This window comes from Felis catus, chromosome C2, assembly GCF_018350175.1.
Source record: "Felis catus isolate Fca126 chromosome C2, F.catus_Fca126_mat1.0, whole genome shotgun sequence".
In the NCBI taxonomy this organism is placed as follows: Eukaryota; Metazoa; Chordata; class Mammalia; order Carnivora; family Felidae; genus Felis; species Felis catus.
The window spans coordinates 157,174,116-157,200,533 of NC_058376.1; the positions used below are offsets into that span (position 1 = coordinate 157,174,116).

The window sequence follows — 26,418 nt, forward strand, 5'->3', positions numbered from 1 at the left end:
CCTTGCCAGGGCCCCGCCCTAGAGATTCTGGTTCAGATAGTCTCGGGTGAGGCCCTTATCCAGAAGCTTCTGTGAGATTCTGATGTGCATCCAGCCTTGTCTACCTCTGGTGTAAAATTGTAGGAGCAAATGTTTTAGGTTATTAGTGGAAAAATAGACTCCCAACATTTTAATTCTCATATGCTTTAAGGAATAAGTGTTCAGGAAAAAAAAATGTTTAAATCTCTTCAGTTTCAAAAATTTTCAACAAGAACATAAAATCCTTCTTTTGATATTGATGATTGAGCTTAAACTTCTCTCGTTCGCCTCCCTCTGCCCCATTTTAATCACACCTTGTGCTTATTCGGGGCTAAGTAAGTGAAAACCAAATTTCAGGTCCTTTGGAAATTTTTCCTGATGTTGTTCCCGCGCCTGGAACTTCAGGCTGGACACCCGTGCCTTTCCCGTTGGGAGCCGGGAGACCGTCCTGCTTGTTCCCCTCCCGCTGCCGTTCCCAGAGCTTCTGGTCAGGTGTCCCCTGGCCTCGTGCAGGTCGGAAGGTTCCCTCGCTGCCTCGTTCGAAACCATGTCCTTCGTCCGGAAGATTTGTGGCCCCTGGTACTTTTCTCAGGGCCCTGGCTGCCAACTGACGGGACTCGGGTTTGGTCTCGTTTGGTTTTACGTGGGCCTTGGGCTCCTCTTCCTCCCTCCCTGTCAAAGCGTGTGTGGCAAGGCAGCGGCGTGCAGGGCTCGTGGTCGCAGGTGCCGCTGGAATAGACGCCGGAAGTTACGGTTGGCCCGCTTTTCGCTCTCGAGCCCGACGTCGAGTCTTTGGGCTCTTGGCGTGAGGAGGTGGGGGCCGGGCCGCCCGGACGACTCTGTGCGTCTTCGGAAGGAGAGAGAAGGCAGGGGTTTCGGAGGCCCCCTTCCCGTCATTTGTTCCGGCCGCCGGTTCCCGGACGTTGACGGTTCGGGAGAGAGGAGGCCCCGGGTCTTCGGGCGCCAAGAGCCGGCCCTGGCAGCGGGGACCGGCCGGAAGGGGGCGCCGTGCCGGGGACGCGGCCGTTGCCGGCGGTCACCGCCCGTCGGGAAGAACTGCTTCCCCGTTCCTTTTGAAGTTTCAGTGCGCGTCTCTGCTCTGCTCGGAATCCTCGGAGGTCTTCCCGTTCCTTCCCTGTGGGAAGCGGAGTCCTCGGGGCGGCAGCGCGGTCCCCAGGGTCGGCTCCCCGTGTCGTCCTCACTCGCGACTCCCGCGCCTTCAGTGGCCCGCGCGGCCCCGCGATGCCGCCCCCTTGCGGTCGGTCACCTTGCGCTCGCAGTCCTGCCTCGGGGCCCTTCTGCCTCCCGTCCCTTGACCCGACGGCTCTTGCCCGCCTCCCCCCTCGACTGGCCTCGACTGGCCTCTCGGTCCGTTACCGGCGTGTGTGCAGTGAGGGTAGTGACGGCTCCCGCCTCGAGGACGGCGGCGGTTCGAGGAAGGAGGACGCGCTGGTGCTTAGCCCGACGCCGGACCCGAAGTCGGCCTTCGGTCCGGCGTAACTGTCGCCACCGCCTTCGCGGAAGGGCCACAGACGCGTGGTTCCCGCGGAGCCGGGCCGCCGTCCCGAAGGGCGGTCGGAGATCGCGGCCTCGTTTCTCCTCCTGAGGGGCTTTCGGCGCCTTTGGAAGCTTGGCCTCGGCGGAGTTGCCGAAATGTCGGCCGCCGTGGGAAAACCGGGAGCGAGGGCGGCCCGGGCCCTTGGCCCTTGTGTTTTTCTCACACGTGTTTCTAGTGGTGGTCAACTTTCGGAAGGTAGGGAATAGGTTAACTTCTAAAGGAGGGACTTTTCTTAGTGTGTGTTTTTAACGTTAGATAAAAACAAATGAAAGGATTTGCTTGGTAACGGGTTAGGTTCTTGGAACTTCAGAAGAGCTTTCTCAACCACTTAAAACAGTTAACTGTCTCCATACAGAAATACAGAAATTAAATCTATTCACTTCGGGTTGTAGCCTTAGGAAACCCTTAGGGAGTTGAAAATATCAAATCTACTTGGGTATTTTTTTATCTTTTTTGTGGGGAGACGCAGAAACCTGTTGAAGAAGGACCCGTTCGCGAAACAAAAATTCAGCCGTTAACGCACGCTTGCAACACGGTAAACTCGGAATCGAGGTAGTCACGATATACGTCGCCACACAGTCCGAACTCCTGAATGTTGAGCGACGTCACCGTGGTCTTCTTAAAAACTGGTGACACGTGTTGACACGTAGGTGCTGTGCTCGACGGCGCTCTCGGGCTCGCTCCGAAATGGCCTGGTGGGACTTGGTGGCGACGCGTCTCCGTTTCTGGGGAGACTGTCCCCGCGCATCGGGAAGTCGCCTGTGGGGTCCCGAAGTTGTCAGGACTCGCGGAGCAGCTGCTCGGGAAACGCTTTCGACAGTCACGGTCACACACACGGCCGTCTGGTTTTCTTCTTTCCAGAGCCGTGGCTTCCCTCGGCCGGATCTTCACACGTCGGCGCCGGCTTTGGCGGAGGAAGATGGCGAGTGGGCCTAGAAGAGGGCACCGCGGGGCTAAGCCGAGCTAATCAGCCGAGACGTTCTGTGGCACCGGCCCTTCCTCACGACCGTCATCCCAGTACATGGACTCGCCGTTTTTAAATGTCCTCTTCCCATCATCCTCGATTAACCCATTTGCTGTCTGACCCACTTCGTCTTCAGAAAAACGTTGATTTATCTCACCTCGTTTCTATTGGTTGGCCTGATGGTGATATTTTGAAAATTATATCCGCTATAGTGTAGAACAGCGCCTAACAATATTCTAAAAGTTTAATTTGCAATGATTTTAAACCCTGAAACCGAAGAAAAACTCTGTAAGGACCTCAGCGTTTGGGCCCTGTCCAGCAAGCAGGAGAAAAAGACTGTGGAGGGAGACGCTCTTGGTAGATACGTCTAAATTCTGCCTGGGATGCAGCCAGGCACAGAGTAGGTGCCCTGGTTTGTTGGATAAAAATAATGGGGGGGGGGGGGGTTGTTAGATGGCTAAAAACAGGATGATGAGATGAAGGGGACACATGCCCTAATGGCCTTTTCCCATTGGAATTAGATGGGATGACGCCAAACCTCACTCATTTCAGATGGCTCGCTTGTGCCTCTTGCTCAATAGTAAGGTCCTTGAGAAAGAGAACTGTGTGTTTGTTTATATCTTATCTGTGTTCCATTCCTGTCACCAGGTAAACATGACAGGCCCTAATGTTTGTTTAAATGAGTTAAGTATTACAGAAAACGAACTGAAGAAATGAAAACGTACATTCTGCTAAATTTTTTTTTACAAAGTGTAATCGTGCCCCCTCCCCCATGGCCTGCCGGATATCCTTGCTCATACTGGAACTCCTTTTCCCTGACTTGTGCCTATATATTAACATGTCCTGGACTCACCTCCTCTCTGCACATTGAGGCAGGTCTGCGGTTTGAAGCATGTTATAACATACCCCTGTGAAGCTTATTTTAGATCTGATCTTGCAGGCTTGTGGGGCTGAGTAAAAAATGGGCCCACAACTTTGAAGCAGTTTTGAAGTAAGCTTTGGAACATAAAATAGAGGTGTGGAATTGTGTCCTTATTTTTGTGCCTTTGGCTACTTGACTGACTTGTTTTATACATTAATCTCTCATTTTCCTTATAGTGTTTTAAATTTCCTAGCTATGACTTGGGAAGATGGTAATGGAAAGCTGGAGGTAAGCTTATAGACAGGGCTTCTCCCAAAAGGAACATCAGATCGTTGGGGATATGGTGTCCTTTTTGTTTTTTAAAGCCGAAGACTTAATTTGTAGGTATTTGGTGTGTTTGGTATTTTTTTTTTTTAAACCCGTTTTGTGTCATGAACAGTTTGTATGTATCAACTCTTCGTTGACTTTAGGTCCTTGTTACAGTTTAAAGAGACTTAACGTGGATCAGGAGCTCCAGTAGATGGCAGGAAAGCCCCTCAGATGGTGTGATCCCCCAGTTCCAAAGTGTGATTCTCAGTTTTGTGCTCAGTGGTAATTAGTTTCTAGAGGACTGAAACCGGCTTAACAAATTCTCAGGAGACTAATGTGTACAAAAACCAGTTGATTGTTACATGAGACTTTGAATGTCAGTCCACTGCAAGCTTATGTTCTTGCATCAGACTAGCTGTATTTTCCTAAATTTACCTATTTTTCAGGTTTCTAAAAAGTCGGTAGACAGAGGCTCTTCTTTTAGGTACAGTATAAGTTGATTTGGTTTAACCTTTTTTAGGAACGCATGTGATCTGTTGATATTCCTGAGGTCACATGATTCTTGTTTGGATTTCTGCCTCAGCTCTCAGAGCTCTTCCTGATTCTGGAATTTCAGTTCATTTATTTCTGTTGCTTCCAAGGGCTTGAAAACCGGACTTCTGCAAGTTATCATTTTGTTTCTAGTTGTTACAGCAGGACCTTCAGTCTGCTCAACACATTGCAGTCTACCTAGAAGTAGAAGATTCCCAGTAGTTTTAGATTAGTCCTAATTTTGTCCTCAGTTATCAGTTTGTGGGTGGGCTATGTTGCTCTGAAGTTGTCAGTTAAACAGCTTGATAACATTTTTTTGGATTTACTATCCAGCTTCAGTATCAAGATGAGTTCATTAACCAGCAGAGGTAAGAAGAGTTAGCGAAGTTGTGTTCCGTTTCTACTTTTGACTCTTCTAGCTGCTCTCAGAGGATTAGAAGGAACAGTTTTTTAATCATTAAGGAAGGCTTCTAAGACTTCATTCTTGGGTTACTTCACGTAAGAGAATTGAACTTCAGAGTCCTTAGCTATCAGCGTCTCTTACCAATTAGAGAACTATTTATTGATCACTTTCTTTAGATCATTTCTTGATTTGTCCCATAGCAGAGCACCATGACGCAAGCAAATAAAGTCTCCTAGGATGCTGAAATGGACTGTCCTAAGCCCATGTAAAACTGCATGTATTTTGTTTGTAGTTTTCATCAGGGTCTCACTCAGATCCTTATTTGGTTAATTTTACATAAAATTCTACCAAGTTCAGCAAATTCACATTTTCATCCTTCAACTGACAGATAGGTAATATTAGAGACCTCTTGGAGACTGGCACACTGATAGCAAAGAAGAGAAAGAATCATGAAATCATAACCAAAAACTCTTAAAAAACATGATATTCCTGAACAACCAATGGATCAAAGAAGAAATTAAAGGGGAAGTGAAAGTTTCTGAAGACAAATGAAAATGGAAACACAATATACTAGAACTTGTGGGTATGCAAAACTAGAACTTGGGATGCAGCAAAGCAGTTCTGAGTGGGAAGTTTGTAGCAATAAATGCCTACATTAAGAAGCAGGAAAGATCCCACATAGAAGGAAGGAAAATAATAAAGAGCAGAAATAAATAGAGAACAGAAAAAAACAATAGAAAAGATTAACCAAACTAAAAGTCAGTTCTTTGAAAAGATAAACAAAATTGGCAAGCCCTTAGCTAATTTTATCAAGGAAAAGAGAGTGAGAGACCCAAATCAACAAAATTATAAATGAAAAAGGAGCTATTACGACAGATACCACAGAAAGACAGAGGGTCAAAAAGGCTGCTATGAATAACTATATGCTGACAAACTGGATAACCTAGAAGAAATGGGAAAATTCTACATATAACCTACTAAGACTGAATCAGGAAGAAATAGAAAATTTGAATAGACCAATTACTAGTAAGGAGATTGACTCAGTAATCAGAAATCCAATTGGTTAATTTTACCAAACATTTAAAGAATTAATACCAATCCTTTTCAAACTCTTTGGAAAAATCAAGGAGGAGGGAACATTCCCAAACTGATTTCATGAGGCCAGCATTTTCCTGATACTGAAGGCAGAAGAGGACACTGTAGAAGAGAAAACTACAGGCCAATATCCCTGATGAATATAGATGCAAAAATTCTCAATGAAATACTAGCAAACTGGATTCAGTAGCACATTAAAGTGATTCACCATGATGATCAAGTGTGATTTATCCCTGGGATGCAAGGATGGTTCAACATTTGCAAATCAATTATTGTTACTAGAATTGAAAGAAGAGAATCATGATCATCTCAATAGATGTAGAAAAAAGCATCTGACAAAATTCAACATCCATTTGTGGTAAGAACTTACAGTGGGTGTAGAGACAGTGTACCGCAACATAATAAAGGCCATATATGACCAGCCCACCACCACCATCATACTTAGTGGTAAAAGGTTGAGAGCTTTTCGTTTAAGATCAAGAACAAGACGCTGTCTCCTATTTAACACAGTATTGGAAGTCCTACCTAGAGCAATCAGGCAATAAAAACAATTAAAAGATGGGGCGCCTGGGTGGCACAGTCGGTTAAGCGTCCGACTTCAGCCAGGTCACGATCTCACGGTCCGTGGGTTCGAGCCCCGCGTCGGGCTCTGGGCTGATGGCTCAGAGCCTGGAGCCTGTTTCCGATTCTGTGTCTCCCTCTCTCTCTGCCCCTCCCCCGTTCATGCTCTGTCTCTCTCTGTCCCAAAAATAAATAAAAACATTGAAAAAAAATTTAAAAAAAAAAAAAAAAAAAAAAAAAACAATTAAAAGACATCAGCATTGGAAATGAAGTAAAGCTGTCTCTAGTTGCTGATGACATGATTTTATATAGAGAAAATCCTAAAGACTCCCCAAAAAACTCTTAGAACTTAATCAGAAATTCAGTAAAATTGTAGGATGCAAAATTAATGTACAAAAATCAGTAGCATTTCTATCGATTAACAATTTTTCTGAAAATGAAATAAATTGATCCCATTTACAATAGCATCAAAAACAATAAAACACTTAGGAACATATTAAACCAAGGAGGTAAAAGATCTCTACTTTGAAAACTATAAGACATGATGAAAGAAATCAAAGATGCAAAAATAAATGGAAAGTAGCCCTTGTCTATGGATTGGAAGAATTAATGTTGTTAAAATGTTAATACTACCAAAAGCCCATTCCTATTAAGATTCCACTGGCGTTTTTTACAGAAATAGAAGAACATTCCTAAGATTTATATGGAACCACAGTAGACCCAAGATAGCCAAAGACATCCTGAGAAAGAAGAACAAAGCAGGAGGCTCATACTTTCTGATTTCAAGCTATGCTATAAAGCTGTAGTCATGAAGACAGTGGTACAGGCATAAAAACAGACAAATGGAGTAATGGAACAGAATCAAGAGTCCAGAAATAAGCATATGTGGTCAACTAATGTTTGACAAGGGAGCCTGGAATCTTCACTGGAGAAAAGACCGTCTCTTCAATAAATTGAAGAAAATTGGATATTCCCATGTAGAAGAATGAAACTTGACCCCTGTCTTAACAACACTCACAAAAATTGACTTGAAAGGGATTAAAGACTTAAATGTACGACCTGAAGCCATGAAACTCCTAGAAGGAGACAGGAAAAAACCTCCTTGACATGATTTCTTCAGATAGGACACCTAAAAGCACAAACAATAAAATAAAAACGTCAAACACAGAAGCTTCTGCACAGGGAAAGAAGCCACCAACAAAGTGAAAAGACAACCTATGGAATGGGAAAAAAATATCTGCAAACCATGTATCTGATAAGCGATTAATATCAAAAATATATAGAATAACTCCAGCTCAACAACAGTAAAACCAAATAATCCAGTTAAAAATGGATAAAGATCCTAAATAGACATTTTTCTAAAGAAGATATATAAATGGCCAACAGTTACATGAAAAGATGTTCAATATCACTAGTCATCAGAGAAATGCAAATTAAAACCTCAATGAGATACTCCCTTGTGCCTGCTAGAAAGGCCATCATCAGAAAGACAAGAGATAACAAATGCCGTTGTGGATGTGGAGAAAAGGGAAACCTTCTGCACTGTTGGTTGGAATATAAATTGGTACAACCATATGGAAAACCGGAGTTTGCTCAGAAAACTAAAAATAGTACTATATGATTCAACAATTCCACCTCTGGGAATATATCCAAAGGAAATGAAAATACTAACTCAAAAAGATCTCTTCACTCCCATGTTCAGAGCGGCATTGTTGACAATAGCCAAGACATTAAAACAACCCTAAGTGTCCATCAGTGGATAAATGGGTAAGGGAGTTGTGGTATATATATGTATACACACACACCATGGGATATTATTCAGCTATAAAAAATTAGGAAATCCTACCATTTGTGACAATATGGACTTGCAGATGTTGTGCTAAGTGAGATAAGACAGATAAATACTGTATGATCTCACTTATATATGTGAAAACCTAAAACCAAACCAAAACAAACCCCACACTCAGGGAAAGAGATCAGAGTGTGGTTACCAGAGGCAAGGGATGGGGATTAGAAAATGGTGTTCAAAAAGTATAAACTTCCAGTTATAAGATTAAATAAGTACCGGGGATGCAATGAACAGCATGATGACTATAGTTCACACTGTTGTGTGGTATATAGGAGAGTTAAGAGAATAGATCCTAAGAAATCTCATCACAAGGAGAAATTATTTTTTCTTTTTATTGTCTCTGTATGAGATAATGGATGTTAACTAAATCATTTCACAACATGCGTAAACCAGACTATTGTTCTACACGTTAAAGTTATGCAGGCGTGTATCAGTTATTTCTCATAACTGGGAGGAGAACAAACCAAATATGATAGTCCCTCTGTTTACTACATGGAGCCCAAGCCTTTAGCAGTGCTTATGGGCTCTTGGAGGTAGGGTGAGGTACATACTCGGAAGCAACTCTAACACGGGTATCCTCGGTGGAAGGTAAGATGGAGCCATCAGTTATAAGCCAGATGGTCATTGTTTTCCTGCAGATGAATCAAGAGAGATGAGTTGTGGCAAGGGACACAAAGGGCAATAGTGTCATCTGTCCTGGACATTCTCCCTTTGTTGCCAACCTCCAAGGTCTCATTATGATTACATCCCAGCACCTAGCACAGTGCCTGGCAAATAGTGGTGCCACACATTTGTTGAGTACTTGTATCAGTGTCTGCTTTGTGACCCTTTAGTATAAGGACCGATTCCCCCAAGGACACCGCTGTACCCCAGCATGGTTCTTTAGCTGGTGATTTTAAGTGATGTAGGCAAACAGGCTCTAATAGTTTTAACTTCCTCAATTATCACAAGGCATCAGAGGAGGAATTATTTAATAAATTGTATTGGAAATAGTTAAACATTTAAGGAAGAAGGAATGACAGATTCCTGTCTGTGTTATGTGTCAAAATAAATTCCAGGTGAATTAAGGATTTGTATAACACGAATTACATGCCCCCCCCCCCCAAAAAGCGAACATTTCTAAGATCTTGGCCTTTCTAAACAGGAATCATAAGGAAAAGGTAATAGATTTGATTCCAGTTTATGGATATGGTTTGATTCCAGTTTATGGTATGGTTGTACATGTATTTTTTTAGAAATTATAATTAGGAAACAAACCAAGGAAATTTTGTAACATAGATGATTACTATTCTTACTATTGAAAGAGCTCTTACAAATCAGTGAGGAACTCTACTAAAGACAAATGAAAAGAGAGTTCATTAATAGGTCATGTGAATAACCAATAAAGATGGAAAAGTTTAACCTTAAAAGTAACTGGAGTATTCAGGACTTAGTATAAAGCTACAATAATCAAGACTATATGGTGTTAAGAAAAGGGCATACATATAAATCAGTGGAATAGAATATAGTCCATAAATAAACCCACACATATGATCAACTGATTTTTCAGCAGAAGTGCTAAAGCAATTTAGTGGACAAAGCCTAAGTAGTCTTCAACAATGTACTGGAACAATTGGATATCCATATGCAAAAAATGAATCTTGATGCATTCCTTATACACTTACAAAAACTCAAATGTGCATCATAGACTTAAATGTGAAACATAGGACTGTAAAAGTTCTAGAAGAAAACAGAAGATCTCTGTAGCTTTGACTTAGGCAAAGCTATTTTAGAGCATCAAAAGCACAATCTATAAAAGAAAAACTTGATAAATTGGATTTTACCAAAATGAACTCCTGCTTCTTTTTTTAAAAATGTTTATTTATTTTGAGAGAGAGACAGCTGGGGAGGGTCAGAGAGAGAGAGAGGGAGAGAGAGAATCCCAAGCAAGCTCCACATCGTCAGTGCAGAGCCCGATGTGGAGCTCAATCCCATGAACTGTAAGATCATGACCTGAGCTGAAATCAGGAGTTGGACACTTAGCCGACTGAGCCATCCAGGTGCCCCTCAACTCGTGCTTCTTGAAAGATCTTATTAAGACACCAATTGGGACAAAATATTTGGAAGTCACATCTTTGATAGAGAATACATAAAGAATTCTCAGAGCTCAGAAGATATTTGCAAATGATAAATCCAAAATATATAAAGAACTTCTATAACTCAACACCAGAAACACAAACAGTCCAATTAAAAAATGGGCAGAGGACCTGAACAGACATTTTTCCAGAGAGAACCAACAGATGGCCAGCAGACCTGTGAAAAGATGCTCAGCCTTACTAATCATCTGGGAAATGCACATCAAAACTGCAATGGGAGATCACCTCGTACTGCTCAGAATGGCTAGTGTCAAAAAGACAAGAAATAACCAGTGTTGGGCAAGCATGGGGAGAAAAGGGAACCCCTGTGCACTGCTGGTGGGAAAGTAAATTGGTGGAACCCACTGTGGAAAACAGTGTGGTGGTTCCTCAAAAAAACATTAAAAATAGAAATGCCATACAGTTAGTAATTCTGCTACTGGGTATTTAACCAAAGAATAAAAAAACAGTAGTTTGAAAAGGTTTATGTACTCTTACGTTCATCGCAGTATGATTTACAATAGCTAGGATATGGAAGCAACCTAGTGTCCATCGATAGATGAATAGATAAAGAAGATGTAGTTTGTATACACACAACACACAATGGAGTACTAAGCCATTAAAAACAGAGGAGATCTTGCCATTTGCAGCAACATGGATGGACGTAGAGGGTATTATACTAAGTGAATTAAGTCAGAAAGTCAAATACCATATGGTTTCCCTTACATATGGAATCTGAAAACCAAAACAAATGAACAAAAAAATCAGCCTCTTAAATACAGAAAACAAGTGGCCAGAGGGGTGGGGTGCGTGGGGGGAGGGGTGAAAAATATAAAAGGAATTAAGAGGTATACATTTAAACAAGTAAGTCACAGAAATGGAAAGTACAAATGATATTGTAATAATGTTGTATGGTGACTACCCTTCTCACGATGAGCACTGAGTAATGTATAGAATCGTCAAATCACTATGTTGGGACACTGTGTTGGAAGCTAATATAACTATGAACGTCAACTATACTCAAGTAATTTTTTGAGAAAGCTTTTGAAGCTGTTTTCAGGAAATGTAAATACGGTCAATAAAATAAAGCTTTAAAATAAAGCTTTAAAATAAAGCTTTTTTCTGTATTACTAGAGGTTATATATAAAATAAGAACTCTCAAAACTCAGTAAATTAAAAGGCAACTCGATGTTAAATGGACGAAAGATGCAAACAAACAATTCACCAGAGAAGGCATAATAGAATAATAAGCTCGTGTAGATGCCCCATATCATTAGTCATCAGGGAAAATGCAAACTAAAAGTACATCTGTTAGGATGGGTGGGATTTTTTAAACTGCCAGTACCAAGGGCTTACAAGGGTGTGAATGGAACAACTGGAATTCTCATACTTTGAGGATGGGAATGTAAAAATTCTAGCGCCACCGTGAAAAGTGATCAGGCAGTTCCTTTAAAGCTCATGTACACTTAGCTATATGGCTTAGGAAGCCCACCCTTGCCTAGGTATTTGCCCAAGAGAAATGAAAACTTAAGTCTGCACAAACATCTGTACACAGATGGTTTTATTGATTTTAATCATAGTTGCCCCAGACCGAAATAAGCTTTGAAACATCTGTGCAGTGGAAGATCATTGGAACGATAAAAAGTGATGACCTATTGACATGTGTGGCACCGTGGATGAATCTCAAATGTATTAGTTAAAAAAGCCAGACTACATCCTGTAGGATTCCATTTATGGGCAAGACTTCCAGGGGCAGAAAATGGAGTTGTGGTTGCCAGGGGCTGGGCCAGGAACAGGGGAGGAATGTAAAGGTACAGGGAACCTTCTGGAGTGATAGAGCTGCTCCGTATCTAGATTGTGGCAGTGACCTCATGACTGCATTTGTTAGAACTAGCAGAAATGCACACTAACAACGGTCACTTCCAGTGTATGTAAATTATACCTTGAAGAAATGGGGGAAAAATAATCAGGACAGTACAAATAAAACCAAATCTATCATATTTTTGCCTAATAGGCTAATATTAAAGATTGTGGTGTTGATGAGTGTGTGGGAGTCTCCTACAGGCTGCTAATAGAATCTTCTGTCATTAAACATGTATTACTCTCATAATCTGAAAAAAGTAAATGTTAACTTAAAAACTGGGAAATGTGCGGTTATATTTGAGAGAACTTTGTAGCTAAAGTTTTAATATGGAGGAATAATCTGAAAGTCATATCCTATGTGGAACCAATCAGGTTGTATGTTGATTGTTATTCCTAGAAAGGTATAACATGCTGATTTTTTTTTGTTTGTTTGTGTTTTGTAATGTAGGAAAAGAAGTTGTATACACTTCTCAACCACATGCCTGTTTAGGTGTTAGGTATGGAGAACTAGCCAAAATCAAACCTTTGAAGAACCAATATTTTGAATTTTGAATCTTATTATAGCAAATACAGTATTTTAAAGTTTTTTTTTTTTTCTCTTTATCCTCAAATGAGAATTAAAAAAGTCTTTTGACAAGCTTAAACCTTTTTGGGAACTCTAGGGCAATGCTGTGTTGTGTCAAAGGGCAGACTTCAATTGACTTTTATCCCCCACACCCAGAAGACTGTATGTGTTGCATTAAACACTGCATGCCTTTTGAAAGAAAACCCACGGGAGTTGGCATATGCAGATGATTTTTATTAACTGGTATTTTCATGGCTTGTATATTTGTCTTACGTTAGCACACTTCAACCTTATACAGAAAGCTCTGCTTTTAGAATAAATTTAAGAAAACATCATAGCACTCCACCAGATACTAAACTGAAGCATCAAGCAGACTTCACATGTATAAAATGCTACTCATATAGTTCTTCAGTCGGCGTGGTTTATGTTGTTTGTCTAGACAAATCGAATCAGAGGCTTTTAGACCTGATACTAAATCTCAGCATTCCTCCTTTCTAGACCAGTGTTCTGCTTGTGAGGTTTGCGTCGGTCATACTCTTGCGGGAGTTGAAGTGTGAAGTCTCTTCTGAAAACTGAACTTCCGGTTGCCGTGCGTCCGTGGCAGTAGCCCCCTCTTTGAAGAGCATCCGTGTTGAAATTCCTAGGAGAGGAATGTGCTCGTGTGCATGGGGCCATGCTGATGGCCCTTGTCTCCACGTTGGAAAAGTGTTTCTAAAATAGGAACATTAGACTTGGGGCCGGTGTTATAATAATAACGGGACAAAAACTAGAGATTTTGATTTTTCCAAAAGCTTGTAAAAGGAAGCATCTCGTCTTCACAAGGTGTTTTTTAAAAGGTGTAGTTTTGGAAAGCTGTGGATTTGTAAAGGACTCTTGCCTCACCTGGATGTTGAGCAGTGCCTTGAGGGGCTGTTCGGAAACAGACTCCGGGATTGTCCCCGAGGTGGGCCGCGCTGCGGCAGTTGTGGCTCCGGCGTCCCCTTCCCTTTGGGAACCCGCGGGTGTGTCTGAAGCGCAGAGACGGGCCGGAGGGTGAGTGGCCGGCAGCACTGACCGGACTCCCCTTGCTGCACGAGACCCCGAGTTGAATACTTGAAGTACTTTTGGTCCTTGGCAGAAGTTATTTGTGCTAAAAATTAAAGCTAAGATAATTGTAACTGTTCATGCTGTGGAGAGATGGGTCTGTGAATTTATCAAGGGAATCTGACGGAATCTAGTGTCCCCAGACGTACAGGTTGAGAATCACTGTCTCAGTGAGTAGGCTTTTTTTTTTTTTTATTACCGCATTACCTTGACATTCTTCTAAAGACGCTTCTGCTTCTCCCGTTGAAGTATGTACACTTCGTAATGTTCTGTTAAGCACAGCTAATTTTTAATTACTTTTTTATAAGCAATAAATGAATATAAATGAATATTCTTGTAAGAGAATTCAAATAGTACAGAAGTATGTTGAATAAAAAGTATAAAATTCCTTTCGCTTTTCCCTACCAGTCTCACTCCTTCACTTCGAGGCAAGGATTTTTATCAATCCTTCCACGTCCTGCGGGGATCCGTGTGGCACTTTTTGCCTGGACACCCTCACGGAAATCGCCAGCTGAGCGGTGGTGTCCACCTTTTGTAGGAGAGAAAACTCAGAGGCACAGAAGGCAGGTATAACTTGGCCAAGAATACAGAGCTAATTAAATGGCCAAGGTAGGATTTGAACCCAGGTCTCTCGGATGCTTTAGCCCAGGCATGCTTTCTCATTAGGCCGCACTGAAGGAAATCACTGTCTTTCGCTCTCCATCTACCGAGGTTGCTAAAATCAGATTTGTGAGGTGTTTTATGAAAGAATGCAGAGTTGGAACGGTGTCTGCTGCTTGTCGGGTTTGCACTTGCGTGAAAGTGTGCCGTCCCACACGTTTGATAACCTTCGGACTTCTTGAACTTTTTCCTATTTTCTTTCGACTTGAAAAGACAGGTTTGCGCCAGGCGTTAAACCCCTCACTAAAAGAAACTGCAGCTTGTTTTCACTGATACCCCTCTGTCCCCACTCCAGATACTCCCTCTCCTTTCCCTCCTAGCTTTTATTTGAAAGCCGTCCGTAACTGCCCACTGCCCACTGCCCGCGTACCGAGGACCTCCGCGGCGGCTGCCTTCTGGGGCGTCCTGTCCAAACAGTATTTGCAGAAGCGTTTGCCGTCCCTTTAGCTTCAGGTCGGTTTCGTTCAGCAAACTTCTGAGGATGCAGGGGACATGTGCTGCCCTAGAGCTCCGGGTAATGGAGGAAAACGTCTGCGATTACAGCTCACCGTGGCGATGCCCTGGTTGCCAGCTGGGAGGGCGGTTTGGGGGGCTCTCGGGGAGCTGGAGGTCAGCCGTAGGAGCCCTGGAGGACTGTGGGCCCATGCCGGAACTGGCACGATCTTCCTGATGTGGAAGTGAGGGGACACCTGTGGTACAGAGTCCAGGATGCCTCCTAAGTTTTGATTGGTAGGTGGAGGTGCCACAGACCACACTAGAACCCAAATGAGACAAATACACTTGGGTACAAAGTGACGAGCTTAGTTTGGACAGCATTGAGTTTTGAAGTCCCCAGGTGGATTCAGGTGTGGGAATGAACTGTTTTGAAGTAGGTATGAGTGATGGCATTCATTCTTTCTTTTTTTTCTTTTTTTTTTAATGTTTGTTTATTTTTGGAAGAGAGAGACAGAGCGTGGGTGGGGGAGGGGCAGAGAGAGGGGGAGACACAGGATCGGAAGCAGGCTCCAGGCTCTGAGCTGTCGGCACAAGGCCCGCCGCGGGGCTCGAACTCATGAGCCGTGAGATCACGACCTGAGCCGAAGTTGGATGCCAAACCGACTGAGCCACCCAGGCACCCCACTGATTTTCTTTTTTTTAAGTTTATTTATTTATTTTGAGAAAGAGCACACGAGCCGGGGAGGGACAGAGAGAGGGAAAAAGAATCCCAAGCAGGCTCCACACTAACAGTGAGTATTGCCCTGACGCAGAGCTCGAACTCACGAACCATGAAGTCATGAGGTCATGACCTGTGCCGACATCAAGAGTCAGACGCTTAATCGACTGAGCCACCCAGGCACCCCTATTCTAACTTTCTTTTTAAGAGAAGAAATGATTGCTGGTTAAATAATAGAAAGTTGCTTCTATCTGGAGTGTTGGTAAAACCGGAAATAAGATAGATACCCTAAAACATGGACTTGTCCAAATTCTTCATTCCTTGTCTACCCCACTCTTACCACTTGGAGAGTGGTCTCTAGTCAGGCCCCTCAGAACCAACCACTGATCTTGTTGGGAACAAGAATCTTCAGCATCCGGAGCTCTAGGTGGTTTTGAATGCAGATGTAGATCCTGTCGTGTAGGTAGGAATTCACACCAGAAGACCCCGGTACCGGAAACAAAGGTCGTGAGACCGACACGCTTCTGTAACAGTGCTGCTCTTCTAAGAAAGCATTGCTTTCTACATTCGTTTTGGGTCATACGTCGGTTGCTGCTAACCACAGTTGGAACTGAAAAGTGTTTGCTTAAATCCTGCCGGTTTTAAGGGGCGTCGTGAAAGGTGCCATACTTCGTCTGTAGTGGTTTTAGAACATTCTGTTGCTGCTTTCGTGACTGATGGCTACACTGATAAAAGAAAGTGAGAAGAAAAAAATAGAGGTTTCTGCCTAGAACTTTTCTCCTGGTCTTCCCATTTTTATTACTTTCTAATCCCTGCTCTTTTTTTTTTTTTTTTGGTCTCTAGATAATTCACTTCAGAAGTGACTTTTTAGAAGACCTCTCAGCAGTCATGACACCCCCCGCCCACCCTTTGACAGTAGTGTTTCCTCAAATTGTTAGTATGTTCTTTTAGACTGTTTTGTTTTCATTTTGATCTTTTGTTAGCCTTCCTAAAATGATCTTTGTAGTTTAAACTCCACCTCCAACCCTAGAAATGGCATAATTAAACTGGTATGACAGTTGACCTACTGAATGTTAGCAGCTAAAGGAGACTTCACTGCTCATTTTTGGCAGCTCGAGGGAGACCAGTAACTCCCAGCCTTTATATCAACAAGGACTTCAGCATCTTTCCACCCCTTCCCACGGTTCCATAAGTTGGAAGTGTTTTGTGTTTTTTTTTAACCAGAAGAACTATATGTACTAAGTAATATTTTCTTTTTCCATTTTTTTTAACCAAGGGCCTATACCTGGGTCTGAAGTCAAAACATTAAGTTTGATTTTTCAGATGGTTGATATTTGTTAACCTGTGTACAATAAACAATTCCGTTAACATTTTAAAAAAATAAAAAATAATAGAAAATCCCCATTCCATGCTCTTTCTCTCACCTGTCTCCCTCCATCCATCCCCCATAAAGACTTGGCGAATCTCATGCTGAGTCTGTGATCTATACCTCGGGAGTGTGTAGTTTTATAAGCAAGTTTTTTTTTAATGGAAAAAGATATTTTAAAATACAAAAATGAATTTTTAGGGGTGCCTGTGTGGCTCAGTCAGTTAAGTGTCTGACTCTTGGTTTTGGCTCAGGTCATGATCTCACAGTTCGTGAGCTCGAGCCCCGCATCAGGCTCTGTGCTGACAGCGTCGGAGCCTGCTTGGGATTCTCTGTCTTTCCTCTGCTCCTCCTCTGCTTACGCATGAGCACATACTCTCTCTCTCAAATAAATAAACTTAAATTTAAAAATCTTAAAAAAGGAATTTTTATTAAGATGTGTGCCAACTCCCTCCCCCATTTGAGGGGAAAGTAATAGATAATCTTTCTTGTTGCCATTCTTAGCCCTGTGATACCACCTGTCTTGTCCTGGGGATCCAAGATTATGAATTACCACCTTTTTTAGCTGTATTACCAAGAGGCCTTTCCTGTTCCTCTCCCCTCATCTCCACTGGTGTTTCTTGTTGGCTTTGTGCCTTCTGAGCTATCTGTCGTCTGTTTCTCACAGTGAATTGGGAGTCCTGTAAGGGCACGGGTGTCCCCCATTCATCTCTGTGTCCCCTGTGCTCAGGAGCAGTGCCTGCCCAACACAGACGGATGGGGGCGAGGCATTGCAGCCTCCTTAGAATGTGTGCTGGGCTCTGTCCGGAATACTCGGTGCGCATTCGAGTTTTCTGTTTAATACCCACAACAACGTTAAGAGGAAGTGCGTTATTGCTACTGTGCCCATTGAACAGTGGAGAAACACGTTTAAATCACTTGGCTAAAGTCATACCACTTTGTGTTTATTTAGTGACTTTTTATCTCTTTCCTTTGGCCTTAGGATGGAAAAGTAAAACCATTCCAAGACAGTAGAATAAGAAGAGAAATTAAAAGTCTGGAAAATAAATAAATGGCATAAGCGGCCCCGCGAATAATCAGGTTGTCCCAGTGAGAGGGTCATTTGCCCTTTCTAAAACTTTGTCCCCCTGACCGCACTGCTGTTCTCGTCTAGTTTAGATGCTTCGCCTGATGTCACTTAGCTTTGCAGACTACCAGGCATAGAATTATTTTTCCACATTTCTCAAATATTCAGCATCTGTATGTTCAGAAATTATTTGATCTCTGACCGGAAGCAGTGGAAACGGTTATTTTTGTTATTTTTCTTCTTTTACTCTTCTGATCGTGCACCACTTCCTAGCAAGTGGAGTGTGTGAGTTTGCTTGGAGAAATGATCCTGCAGAGAACCTTTCCAAAGAATTGGACTTCCTTGTTACTGTTGAGGTTGATATTTAACAGAAAGTTTTCTTTAACCTGATAAGAACTTGGGGTAATTATTAGTTGATATTTATATTATTGCTTATGCTTTTAAAACATGAGCTTTGTGTAGTTGCACTGTCAGATATCATCTCTAATTTAGCATAGAGAAAAAGTAAAAAGCTAAAAAAACAAACTAGTTTATTCACAGTTGAAATACGAGATGGTAGAAGAAATAATGTAACCAGATTCATTTTATACAAATTGTTGTTTTGTAGGATTTATATGGAAAGACGAATTTAGTGTGTCTCAAATACATGTGTATTAATGGTTAGGCTTGGTTATAGTAGTAACCTCAGACATTGTCAATATTTGAACAACAGAAGAAAGTTTTTATTTTAACTACCCTGATTTTTATTTTTATGCATTTTTATTGCGAGCCATTTAAAATCCCTTTCCCTTCTTCGGAGAAGAGATAGCCAAAAATAAAATAACAAGATAAAATAAACGAACCAAAAAAAAAAAAAAATGTGGTGTGTTTCCCTCCTTGTGTAGTGAACATCATTGAAAAGGTGAGTTTACTTTATTGTGAGTTTCTAGAATATAACTGCTTTGTGAAATAAGGGAGGGGCACTGCGTTAAAGGAGAATAAATGTAATTGCCACTTGTTCACAATAGTGGCTTGGGAGTTGGGGCAGGTGACCCCCCAAAATAGCAGGTTCAGGTTGTTCAAAGAGGGTTTAAGTTAACCATCAACTAGGTAAATTTCCTTTGAAATTCCTACCAAGTTACAACTAGAATTGGGATTATAAATTCTTCTCACCAGAGGTTTAAAGAGCAGGTGCAGCTAGCCACCATTATGCAGATTGTTGGACTTTGCACGGGGATGGCCCTCTGCATTCCAAGATCAAGGTAAAGAAATGTGGGTCAGTGAGTGGAGCCAGCTTGCTGTCCTGGGGCGGTAGGTCACATAATTCATGCATCCTATAAGCAATGCCAGGCAGACCTCTTAGGGACACTGCAGAGCTTAAGGTTCAGACTGAATGCTCTTTAGGTCTCTTTCATTCTTACGTATGTAATGTTTTAATTTTAGTAGATTTTTCCATCTGTTTCACTAATTTCCACTGAAGCATCCTTAGTAAAGTTTATCGTATACATACAAAAAAGTCACAAGTGTTTATAATTTTGGATTTCTGCCTTATTGCCTTCTTTGTTTAGTTTGGACCAAGGAAAAGATATTTTATTAACAAATTATAATTCTGCTGGAAAATAATATGGATCCTTCATTAGTTTGAGTGTTTAAGGTTAAGTGAAAATAGCAGTTGAGTATTAACAGATGTGGTGACAAAGTCCGCGTGGCTTGCCTCTCCATTCTTTGTGGTGGCCTTTTTCCGGTAGAAAGCTTCTTGAATTCATCATCTCTTGTTATATGAGTTTATGTAGCATGTCTATACTTTAGTTTCTGGAATGAATGAATGATTTGTGCTATCCTTCCTAAATGGAGTCCTCCTTTTTTCATTTGAAAAGCCATCATTTTTCCAACTGATTGGTGAGTTTGTTATTTAATGGCAAGAAGTGTAGGGGGTTATTTGTTATTGTGGGAGTTAATCTAATGCTACAGTTGGGAGGGTCCTCAGATGTCAGCTCGTCCAGACTTACAGTCAGTACAGGAATGTCTGATGTAGGATGTTAGACAGTTGCTCAGCCTTTGCTGAAATACTTACAGTGATGGAAAACCTACTATCTTTTCCAGTGCTTTATTTAAGTAGCCTCTGCCGCTTTTAAGCCACAGTGTGGCCCCTGGTTACTTACACGTTCAGACCTAGCTCTGGCCTTGGAAATAATATATAACCTGTCTTTTTCTTTATTGACAACACAGAAATAGTTCTGCTCTCTCTGAATTTTAATTTTCTTAACTATAAAATGACTGTGACTGTGACTTAACATTATCTGGTTCTCTAACCAGGATCGAGGTAAAGAACAACTGAGATAATTGTGATATTAGGCAAGATCCGTTTCATGTCTCAGAGTATTAATAGTTTTTTCTCTGGTAAATAATGTCATGAGAAAAACAGCAGTCTGTTGTCCAGTGGTTTGGGAACCTTGATTGTTACTTCCCACTTGATGTTCTTGCCATTAACTAATGAATAAATGAATTAATTTGTTGAACATTTATTGACCATTCACCCTGTGGCTGAAGTGAATAGAAAAACAGTGAACAAGACAGATACCCTCCCTGCCTTATTGGGGCTTAAGTTTTCTTCCCTAAATGTTTGTTGTTGTTGTTGTTATTGTTTTGAGATATAAATGCTTTTCACTATTCAAATAAAATAATGTTGTTAGTCTACTTTTGCTCTTCTTAGTGTTTTTGGTTTTCTAACTCGTCCAGTATTTAACAGTCTGTCTTTTAATTTGTAGATATTTGGAGTCTGGGAGTGATCCTTTTCATGTTGGTGTGTGGACAGCCACCCTTTCAAGAGGCCAATGACAGTGAGACGTTGACCATGATCATGGATTGCAAATATACAGTACCATCCCATGTGTCCAAAGAGTGTAAAGAGTAAGTAAAAACAAACAAAAAAAGAATGTGGAAACTTAAGTGCTCATATAAAAACCAGAAGTTTTATTTTATTCACACGTCAAAAAAATTTGAGGTGACTTCAGCACCTGAGCATCTGGGTTTCTTTTAATTTTCAAACTTGATATTTTGTTAAGTGTATTTGGGGGGTCAACCCAGAATATGACTTGAAATTTGATATTAGAGTACAAAATGTATTAGTCTGTTTCTTAAATATATTTGTTTTCTTGAAATCCATTGCATGCCTCTTCAGCCTCCAAGAATGGTAGTTACTCACTTGAAATGAAGATATTACCATGGGAACTACCTTTCTCTTTTTGCATCAGCAAAAAAGCAAGACCACCTGGAATTACTTTAAATTCCAGAGAAAAGTTAAGGCATATCCCATCCTGAAATATCCCATCCTGAAACCACCAACACACCATTTTGGTGTTACATAAGGGGTCCCGTGATTTTATTCACAACATGACTCTCCCCAGTCGACAGAAGAGCTCTGTTTTGGTTTATAGGACTGGGGGAAGCCAGCAAACAAAAGTACACTCAAGTTGACTCTTTGGAATTTAGAGGACTTTATAGTTCTATGATAAACATAGTGACAAATATAAAAGAACTGTTAGAAGCTCAGTATTTCATTGACATTGCGTGTGTGTGTATTATTATTTTTTTTTAATGAGTGATATTTTTAAGTAAGTTCAGCTGAGATTGTAGCTACTGCTTAAAGGATTTTGCTGTAGTAGCAAAGAGTTTAGTTTTTCCCATCAGCTGGTAAGAAAATCTGATAGCTTGAGACATCTTTTCTCCAAGTGGAGCCCCATCTTAAGCCGTGTGGTGGATGGTTAAGAATTTACATGCTCAAACTCTCTGGATTCAGATAGTGGCTTCTCCAGCTACTAATGATGTGACAGTGGTAGAACCTGTTCTAGCTTAAGAAATAGAACAGTAGTAATATCTTAGAAGCCTTCTGTTTCTCCCTCCTAGAGGGATTATTTTCAGTAATCGTAGGACCATTCATTTTTCTGCTTTTTCCTATCTCAGTTTTGCTAACTTGTGTTTTTTAAGGAGTTTGTCCATTTTATGTCAATTTTCAAATTTATTGGCCGTAAGTATTTATATTTTCTGATTATATTTATAAAGTGTATAGATCAATGGGGATGTTGCACGTTACCATTCCAATATTGATAGTTTTTGCCTTCTCTTGATAAGTCTTACCTGAAGTTTGTTCATTTTATTAGTCTTTTTCAAAGAACTGCCTTTTATCTTTATTAATTTGCTTGTATTTTTTGTTTTGTGTTGTGAATTTTATCTGTATTATTTTCCTTCTACCTATTTCATGGGCTAATTCTTCCTCTTTTCTCCGCCCCCCCCCCCCCCCCCCCCCCCGTCTTATGTTGGATACTCAGCTCACAAATTTTCCTGTTTTAATGTCAGAGTTACGGCTATATAAATTGCCTTCCGGCACCATTTTTCTGGCATCTTAACTAGTTTTGATTTATAGACCTGTTATTCAGTTCTGAGGATTTTCTAGTTTCAAATGGTTTATTTAACGTGTAAGTTTTTAGAAGGGAGTTTTACATTTCCAAGTGTATAGAGTTTTTGTAATTAGCTTTTTGTTCTTCATTTCTAATTTAATTGCATTGTAGTTCAAGAATATAGTCTATATAGTAACTAGTTTTTTGTTTGTTTGTTTCAAATTGTTGAGGCTTGCTTAATGCATAGCATGGAGTCAATTTTTGTAAAGGATCCTTTTGTTCTGGAAAAGAATGTATATTTTCCAATTGTTGGGGTCAGTTCTATATACCTTAAGATCAAGCTTGTTAATTATGCCGTTTAAAATTACATACATCTTTTCTGAGGTTTTTGATTAATTACCTGATATATCACTTACTAAGATATTCTTCCACTGTGATGGTAGATTTACTGTTTTATTCTTGGAGGTCTGTCAGTTTCTTATTTGACTGTTTTGAGGCAATGTTACCAGGTGCGAATTGTTGTATCTTACCAGTGAATTGAACTTATATATCACTCCTTATCTCTAATGATGCTTTTTGCCTTAAAGTCAATCTGTGTTATCTAGTTTTAGCTAGCCAAACCTGTCATCTTTGGTTAGCATTTATGTATGCTATATAGTTTTCCATTCTTTTCCTTTAAATAAACCTTTTATCATCTTCGTTTTAAGTACATCTTTTTTTTTTTTTTTTAACAGCTGGGAGCTGTTTTCAGAGCCATCTAAGCATTCTTGTCTTTTAATCAGAGAGTTTCCCATTCATATTTATTGTGTTCACTGAAAGATGTAGATGTATTTATGTTCTTTTTATATGCTTCATATTTGTCCTCCTTTTCTCTCTTTCTTTTTTTTTTTTTTTTTTTCTTTTTGTCTGTTCTTCTTTGGGATTGATGGAAGTTTTTCTTTTTCGCCTTATTTGGCTCTCTCCCTTCAACTAGCTTGGAAGTTATAGTCTGTTTTAACACACACATACATGTTTGTATACTTAATTTAATAAAATTGAAAGTTAATCCTTATGTTTATTCTCTTCCCAAACAACCCAAAATCCTTAGAATACTGTATCATTCAATATTTCAGTAACCTTTTTTTTTTTAACTCCACAAATTAGACAGTATTATTATATGTAGTAAAAAAATTGTTTAGAATTACCCAGATGTTTCATAAGAACTTTGTATATCCTTCTACTTGGGATCACATTCTTCTGCCAAAATTATACCCTTTAGAATTTCTTTGATGAGCATTTGTTGGTGATCAGCTTTCTCAGTTTTTCATTGAAGATAGCTTTATGTTACATGTGATCTTTCTCAGGTTATTGAAGATGTTATTCTACACCTTCTGATATGTCTTGTTGCTATTGGGAAGTTAGCCGTTCAACCTCCTGTTGTTTGTGCATGGGTGATTTGTCTCTTCTCAGGCTGCTTTGAGAGCTTCTGTTCATTCTGCTTAGGATGTGTTGGGCTTCCTGGATCAGGATTTGTTTTCTTCCATGAATTTGGAAAATCCTTAGCCATTATATTTTCAAAGACAGTTTCTTGCCCATTCCCTCATTCCCTTCTGGAACGTAGGTTAGATGTATGTTAGGTATTTTCACTCTTGTCCCCCATGTCTTTTAACCTTCATATTTTCTACCTCTTAGTCCACCAATGCAGGGTTATTTCTTTGGCTCTGTCTTTGAATTCTAATTCTCTTTATGCCTAATTTTTAAAAATTGTCCATTGCTTTTTTTTTTTTAATGTTTACTTATTTTGAGAGAGAGAGAGAGAGAGAGAGCAGAGGAGGGGCAGAGGGAGAGAATCCCAAGCAGGCTCCACACTGTCAGTGCAGAGCTTAATGCGGGGCTTGATCTCAGGAACCATGAGATCATGACCTGAGCTGACATCAAGAGTAGGCTGAACCTACTAAGCCACCCAGGCCCCTACACCCACCTTTTTTTTTTTTTTTTTAAGTGTTTCTTTATTTTTGAGAGAGAGGGAGACACAGAATCCAAAGCAGGTGCCAGGCTCTGAGCTGTCGGCACAGAGCCTGACATGGGGCTGAACCCATGAACTGTGAGATCATGATCTGAGCCAAAGTCATGCACTTAACCGACTGAGCCATCCAGACGCCCCAAGGCTTCTCCATGTCTTTTTTTTTTTTTTTTTTTTTTTGATGTTTGTTTATTTTTGAGAGAGACAAAGTGTGGGCTGGGGAGGGGCAGAGAGAGGGGGAGATACAGAATCTGATAGGCTTCTGCATGTCTTAAGCATATTCAACACAGTTACAGTCTGTGTCTGAAAAATTCAGTATTTGAAGACTGCATTCTGATTTTGCTGTTGTGTGTTTTTTTGTTCCTGCTACAGGTGCTTGTTTCTTTTATATTTTTTGACTGTGAGGTTGTATTCTTTGTAACGTGTGGGGAGTTCTTTCAGTTCCATTGCTACAGAGAGGGTTTGCATTTCCTTCTTGTAGGAGCCCAGGAGCACCTCCAGCTTAAAATCACTTTAAATTAACTTCTTCCCTGTGTGTTCCACGCACATATTATTAATTTGGACCACAAACATGTGGCATGTTTGAGGAGCCGCCTGTGGCTAGAAATTCTTAGATTTCCATGCCCGACCTCCACAGCCAGTGTCGAGGCAGGCAGGTTTCCTGCCTGATATCTTAGCAGTAGATTTGTTTCTCATTTCTCAACAGAAGCTGGGATCCCAGCTCCTTACGAGGGCTCTAGTTGTGCCCCCTGCCTTCAGTAGGCCCTACACATTATATTCTGTTTTATGCACTCACTGTAGCCTTCAAACCCAAAGCAGAAGCAGTCAGGTCAAAGGCTAGCTGTGTCATTCGCCTCCTAAGACTCCCGCTTTGACTCCATTTTTACCTGAGTACCCCTTCCTTCCATCTTGATGTATGTGTGCATTTACTATTTTACCAGCATGGTGCATTTTAAACAAGATGCATGTGGCATTTAGGGTCATTCATTTTTCCGGAAGCAGAAGTTGGCTCATGCACTCTATCCTGTATGTCATTGCTGATCATCATAGCTGGTTCTGGTATGTCACTAAGCCACAGTTAATCAAGGACAGATATTGATACCTAGAGTTAATTGTAGATGATGGGAAGCTGTTCAGCTTGTCAGTATTTCCGGCAATTGTGTTTTTCTATTTATTAATTTGATGACGCTGAATTTTCTTTATTCCCATCTGCCACACCACCACCACCACCACCACCACCACCACCACCACCACCACCACCGGTGAACCTAATGGAATTGATGGTCTAAATGTAGGGAACAATTCCAATGAATAAAATAATCCACTGTTACTAATCCCTTCCAGCAGTTTGCTCTAACAGTGAACTTACCTTCCTTTCCAGCCTGATCACACGGATGCTACAGAGAGATCCCAAGAGAAGGGCCTCCTTGGAAGAGATTGAGAATCATCCTTGGCTTCAAGGAGTGGACCCTTCGCCAGCCACAAAGTATAACATCCCCCTTGTGTCATACAAAAACCTCTCGGAGGAGGAACACAACAGCATCATTCAGCGCATGGTGCTCGGGGACATAGCGGACCGAGACGCCATTGTGGAGTATGTCGGCACTCGTGCGCATGGGGCCCTGGGTTTAGGATTCGTGGAATGGGCTCTCCTCTTGACTTGCCAGGGCTTGTGGCCACCATAATGGGTAGAGTTCCCAGCCGGCGGGGGTTATGTCATTTATCTCTAGAGTTCCTGGCCCGATGCCTGTCTCATGGGTTTTGTTGTTTTATTGTTTTTATTTTTGTACTAGTGAACGAGTAAACCATTGCTCGGCATCAGCAAGTAATGTGGCCTCTCTCGCTTCCTACAGGGGGGGATTGGAGTAGCCTCTTGTGCATCCCAGTGCACGTCTTATCCACAGCAGTATCCTCTTTGTTGCCGTGTCTCCCGCTGGTCCCACAGTGGTCAGGGAGAATGGGGCAGACCACAACCTCTAAATCAGGGCTTGTCTTATGGGGCCAGTCACACATTGTTGTA

General features: G+C 41.2%; 1 protein-coding gene across 7 annotated transcripts in view; it reads left to right on the forward strand.

Annotated features, from left to right (window-relative positions):
- SNRK (SNF related kinase) overlaps window positions 1–26,418 on the forward strand; it is a 59,524-nt gene that overhangs the window by 23,306 nt on the left and 9,800 nt on the right. For 4 of the 7 annotated variants that reach the window (XM_023260810.2, XM_045037966.1, XM_045037965.1 and 1 more), the window contains exons 3-4: window positions 20,768–20,909; window positions 25,780–25,992. In XM_023260810.2, coding sequence (XP_023116578.1) covers window positions 20,768–20,909; window positions 25,780–25,992 — 355 coding nt within the window. Of the gene's footprint in view, window positions 1–1,507; window positions 1,772–2,437; window positions 2,941–18,343; window positions 19,899–20,767; window positions 20,910–25,779; window positions 25,993–26,418 lie in introns of those variants that run through there. The other 3 variants (XM_045037969.1, XM_045037968.1, XM_023260812.2) reach the window with 3 other exon arrangements.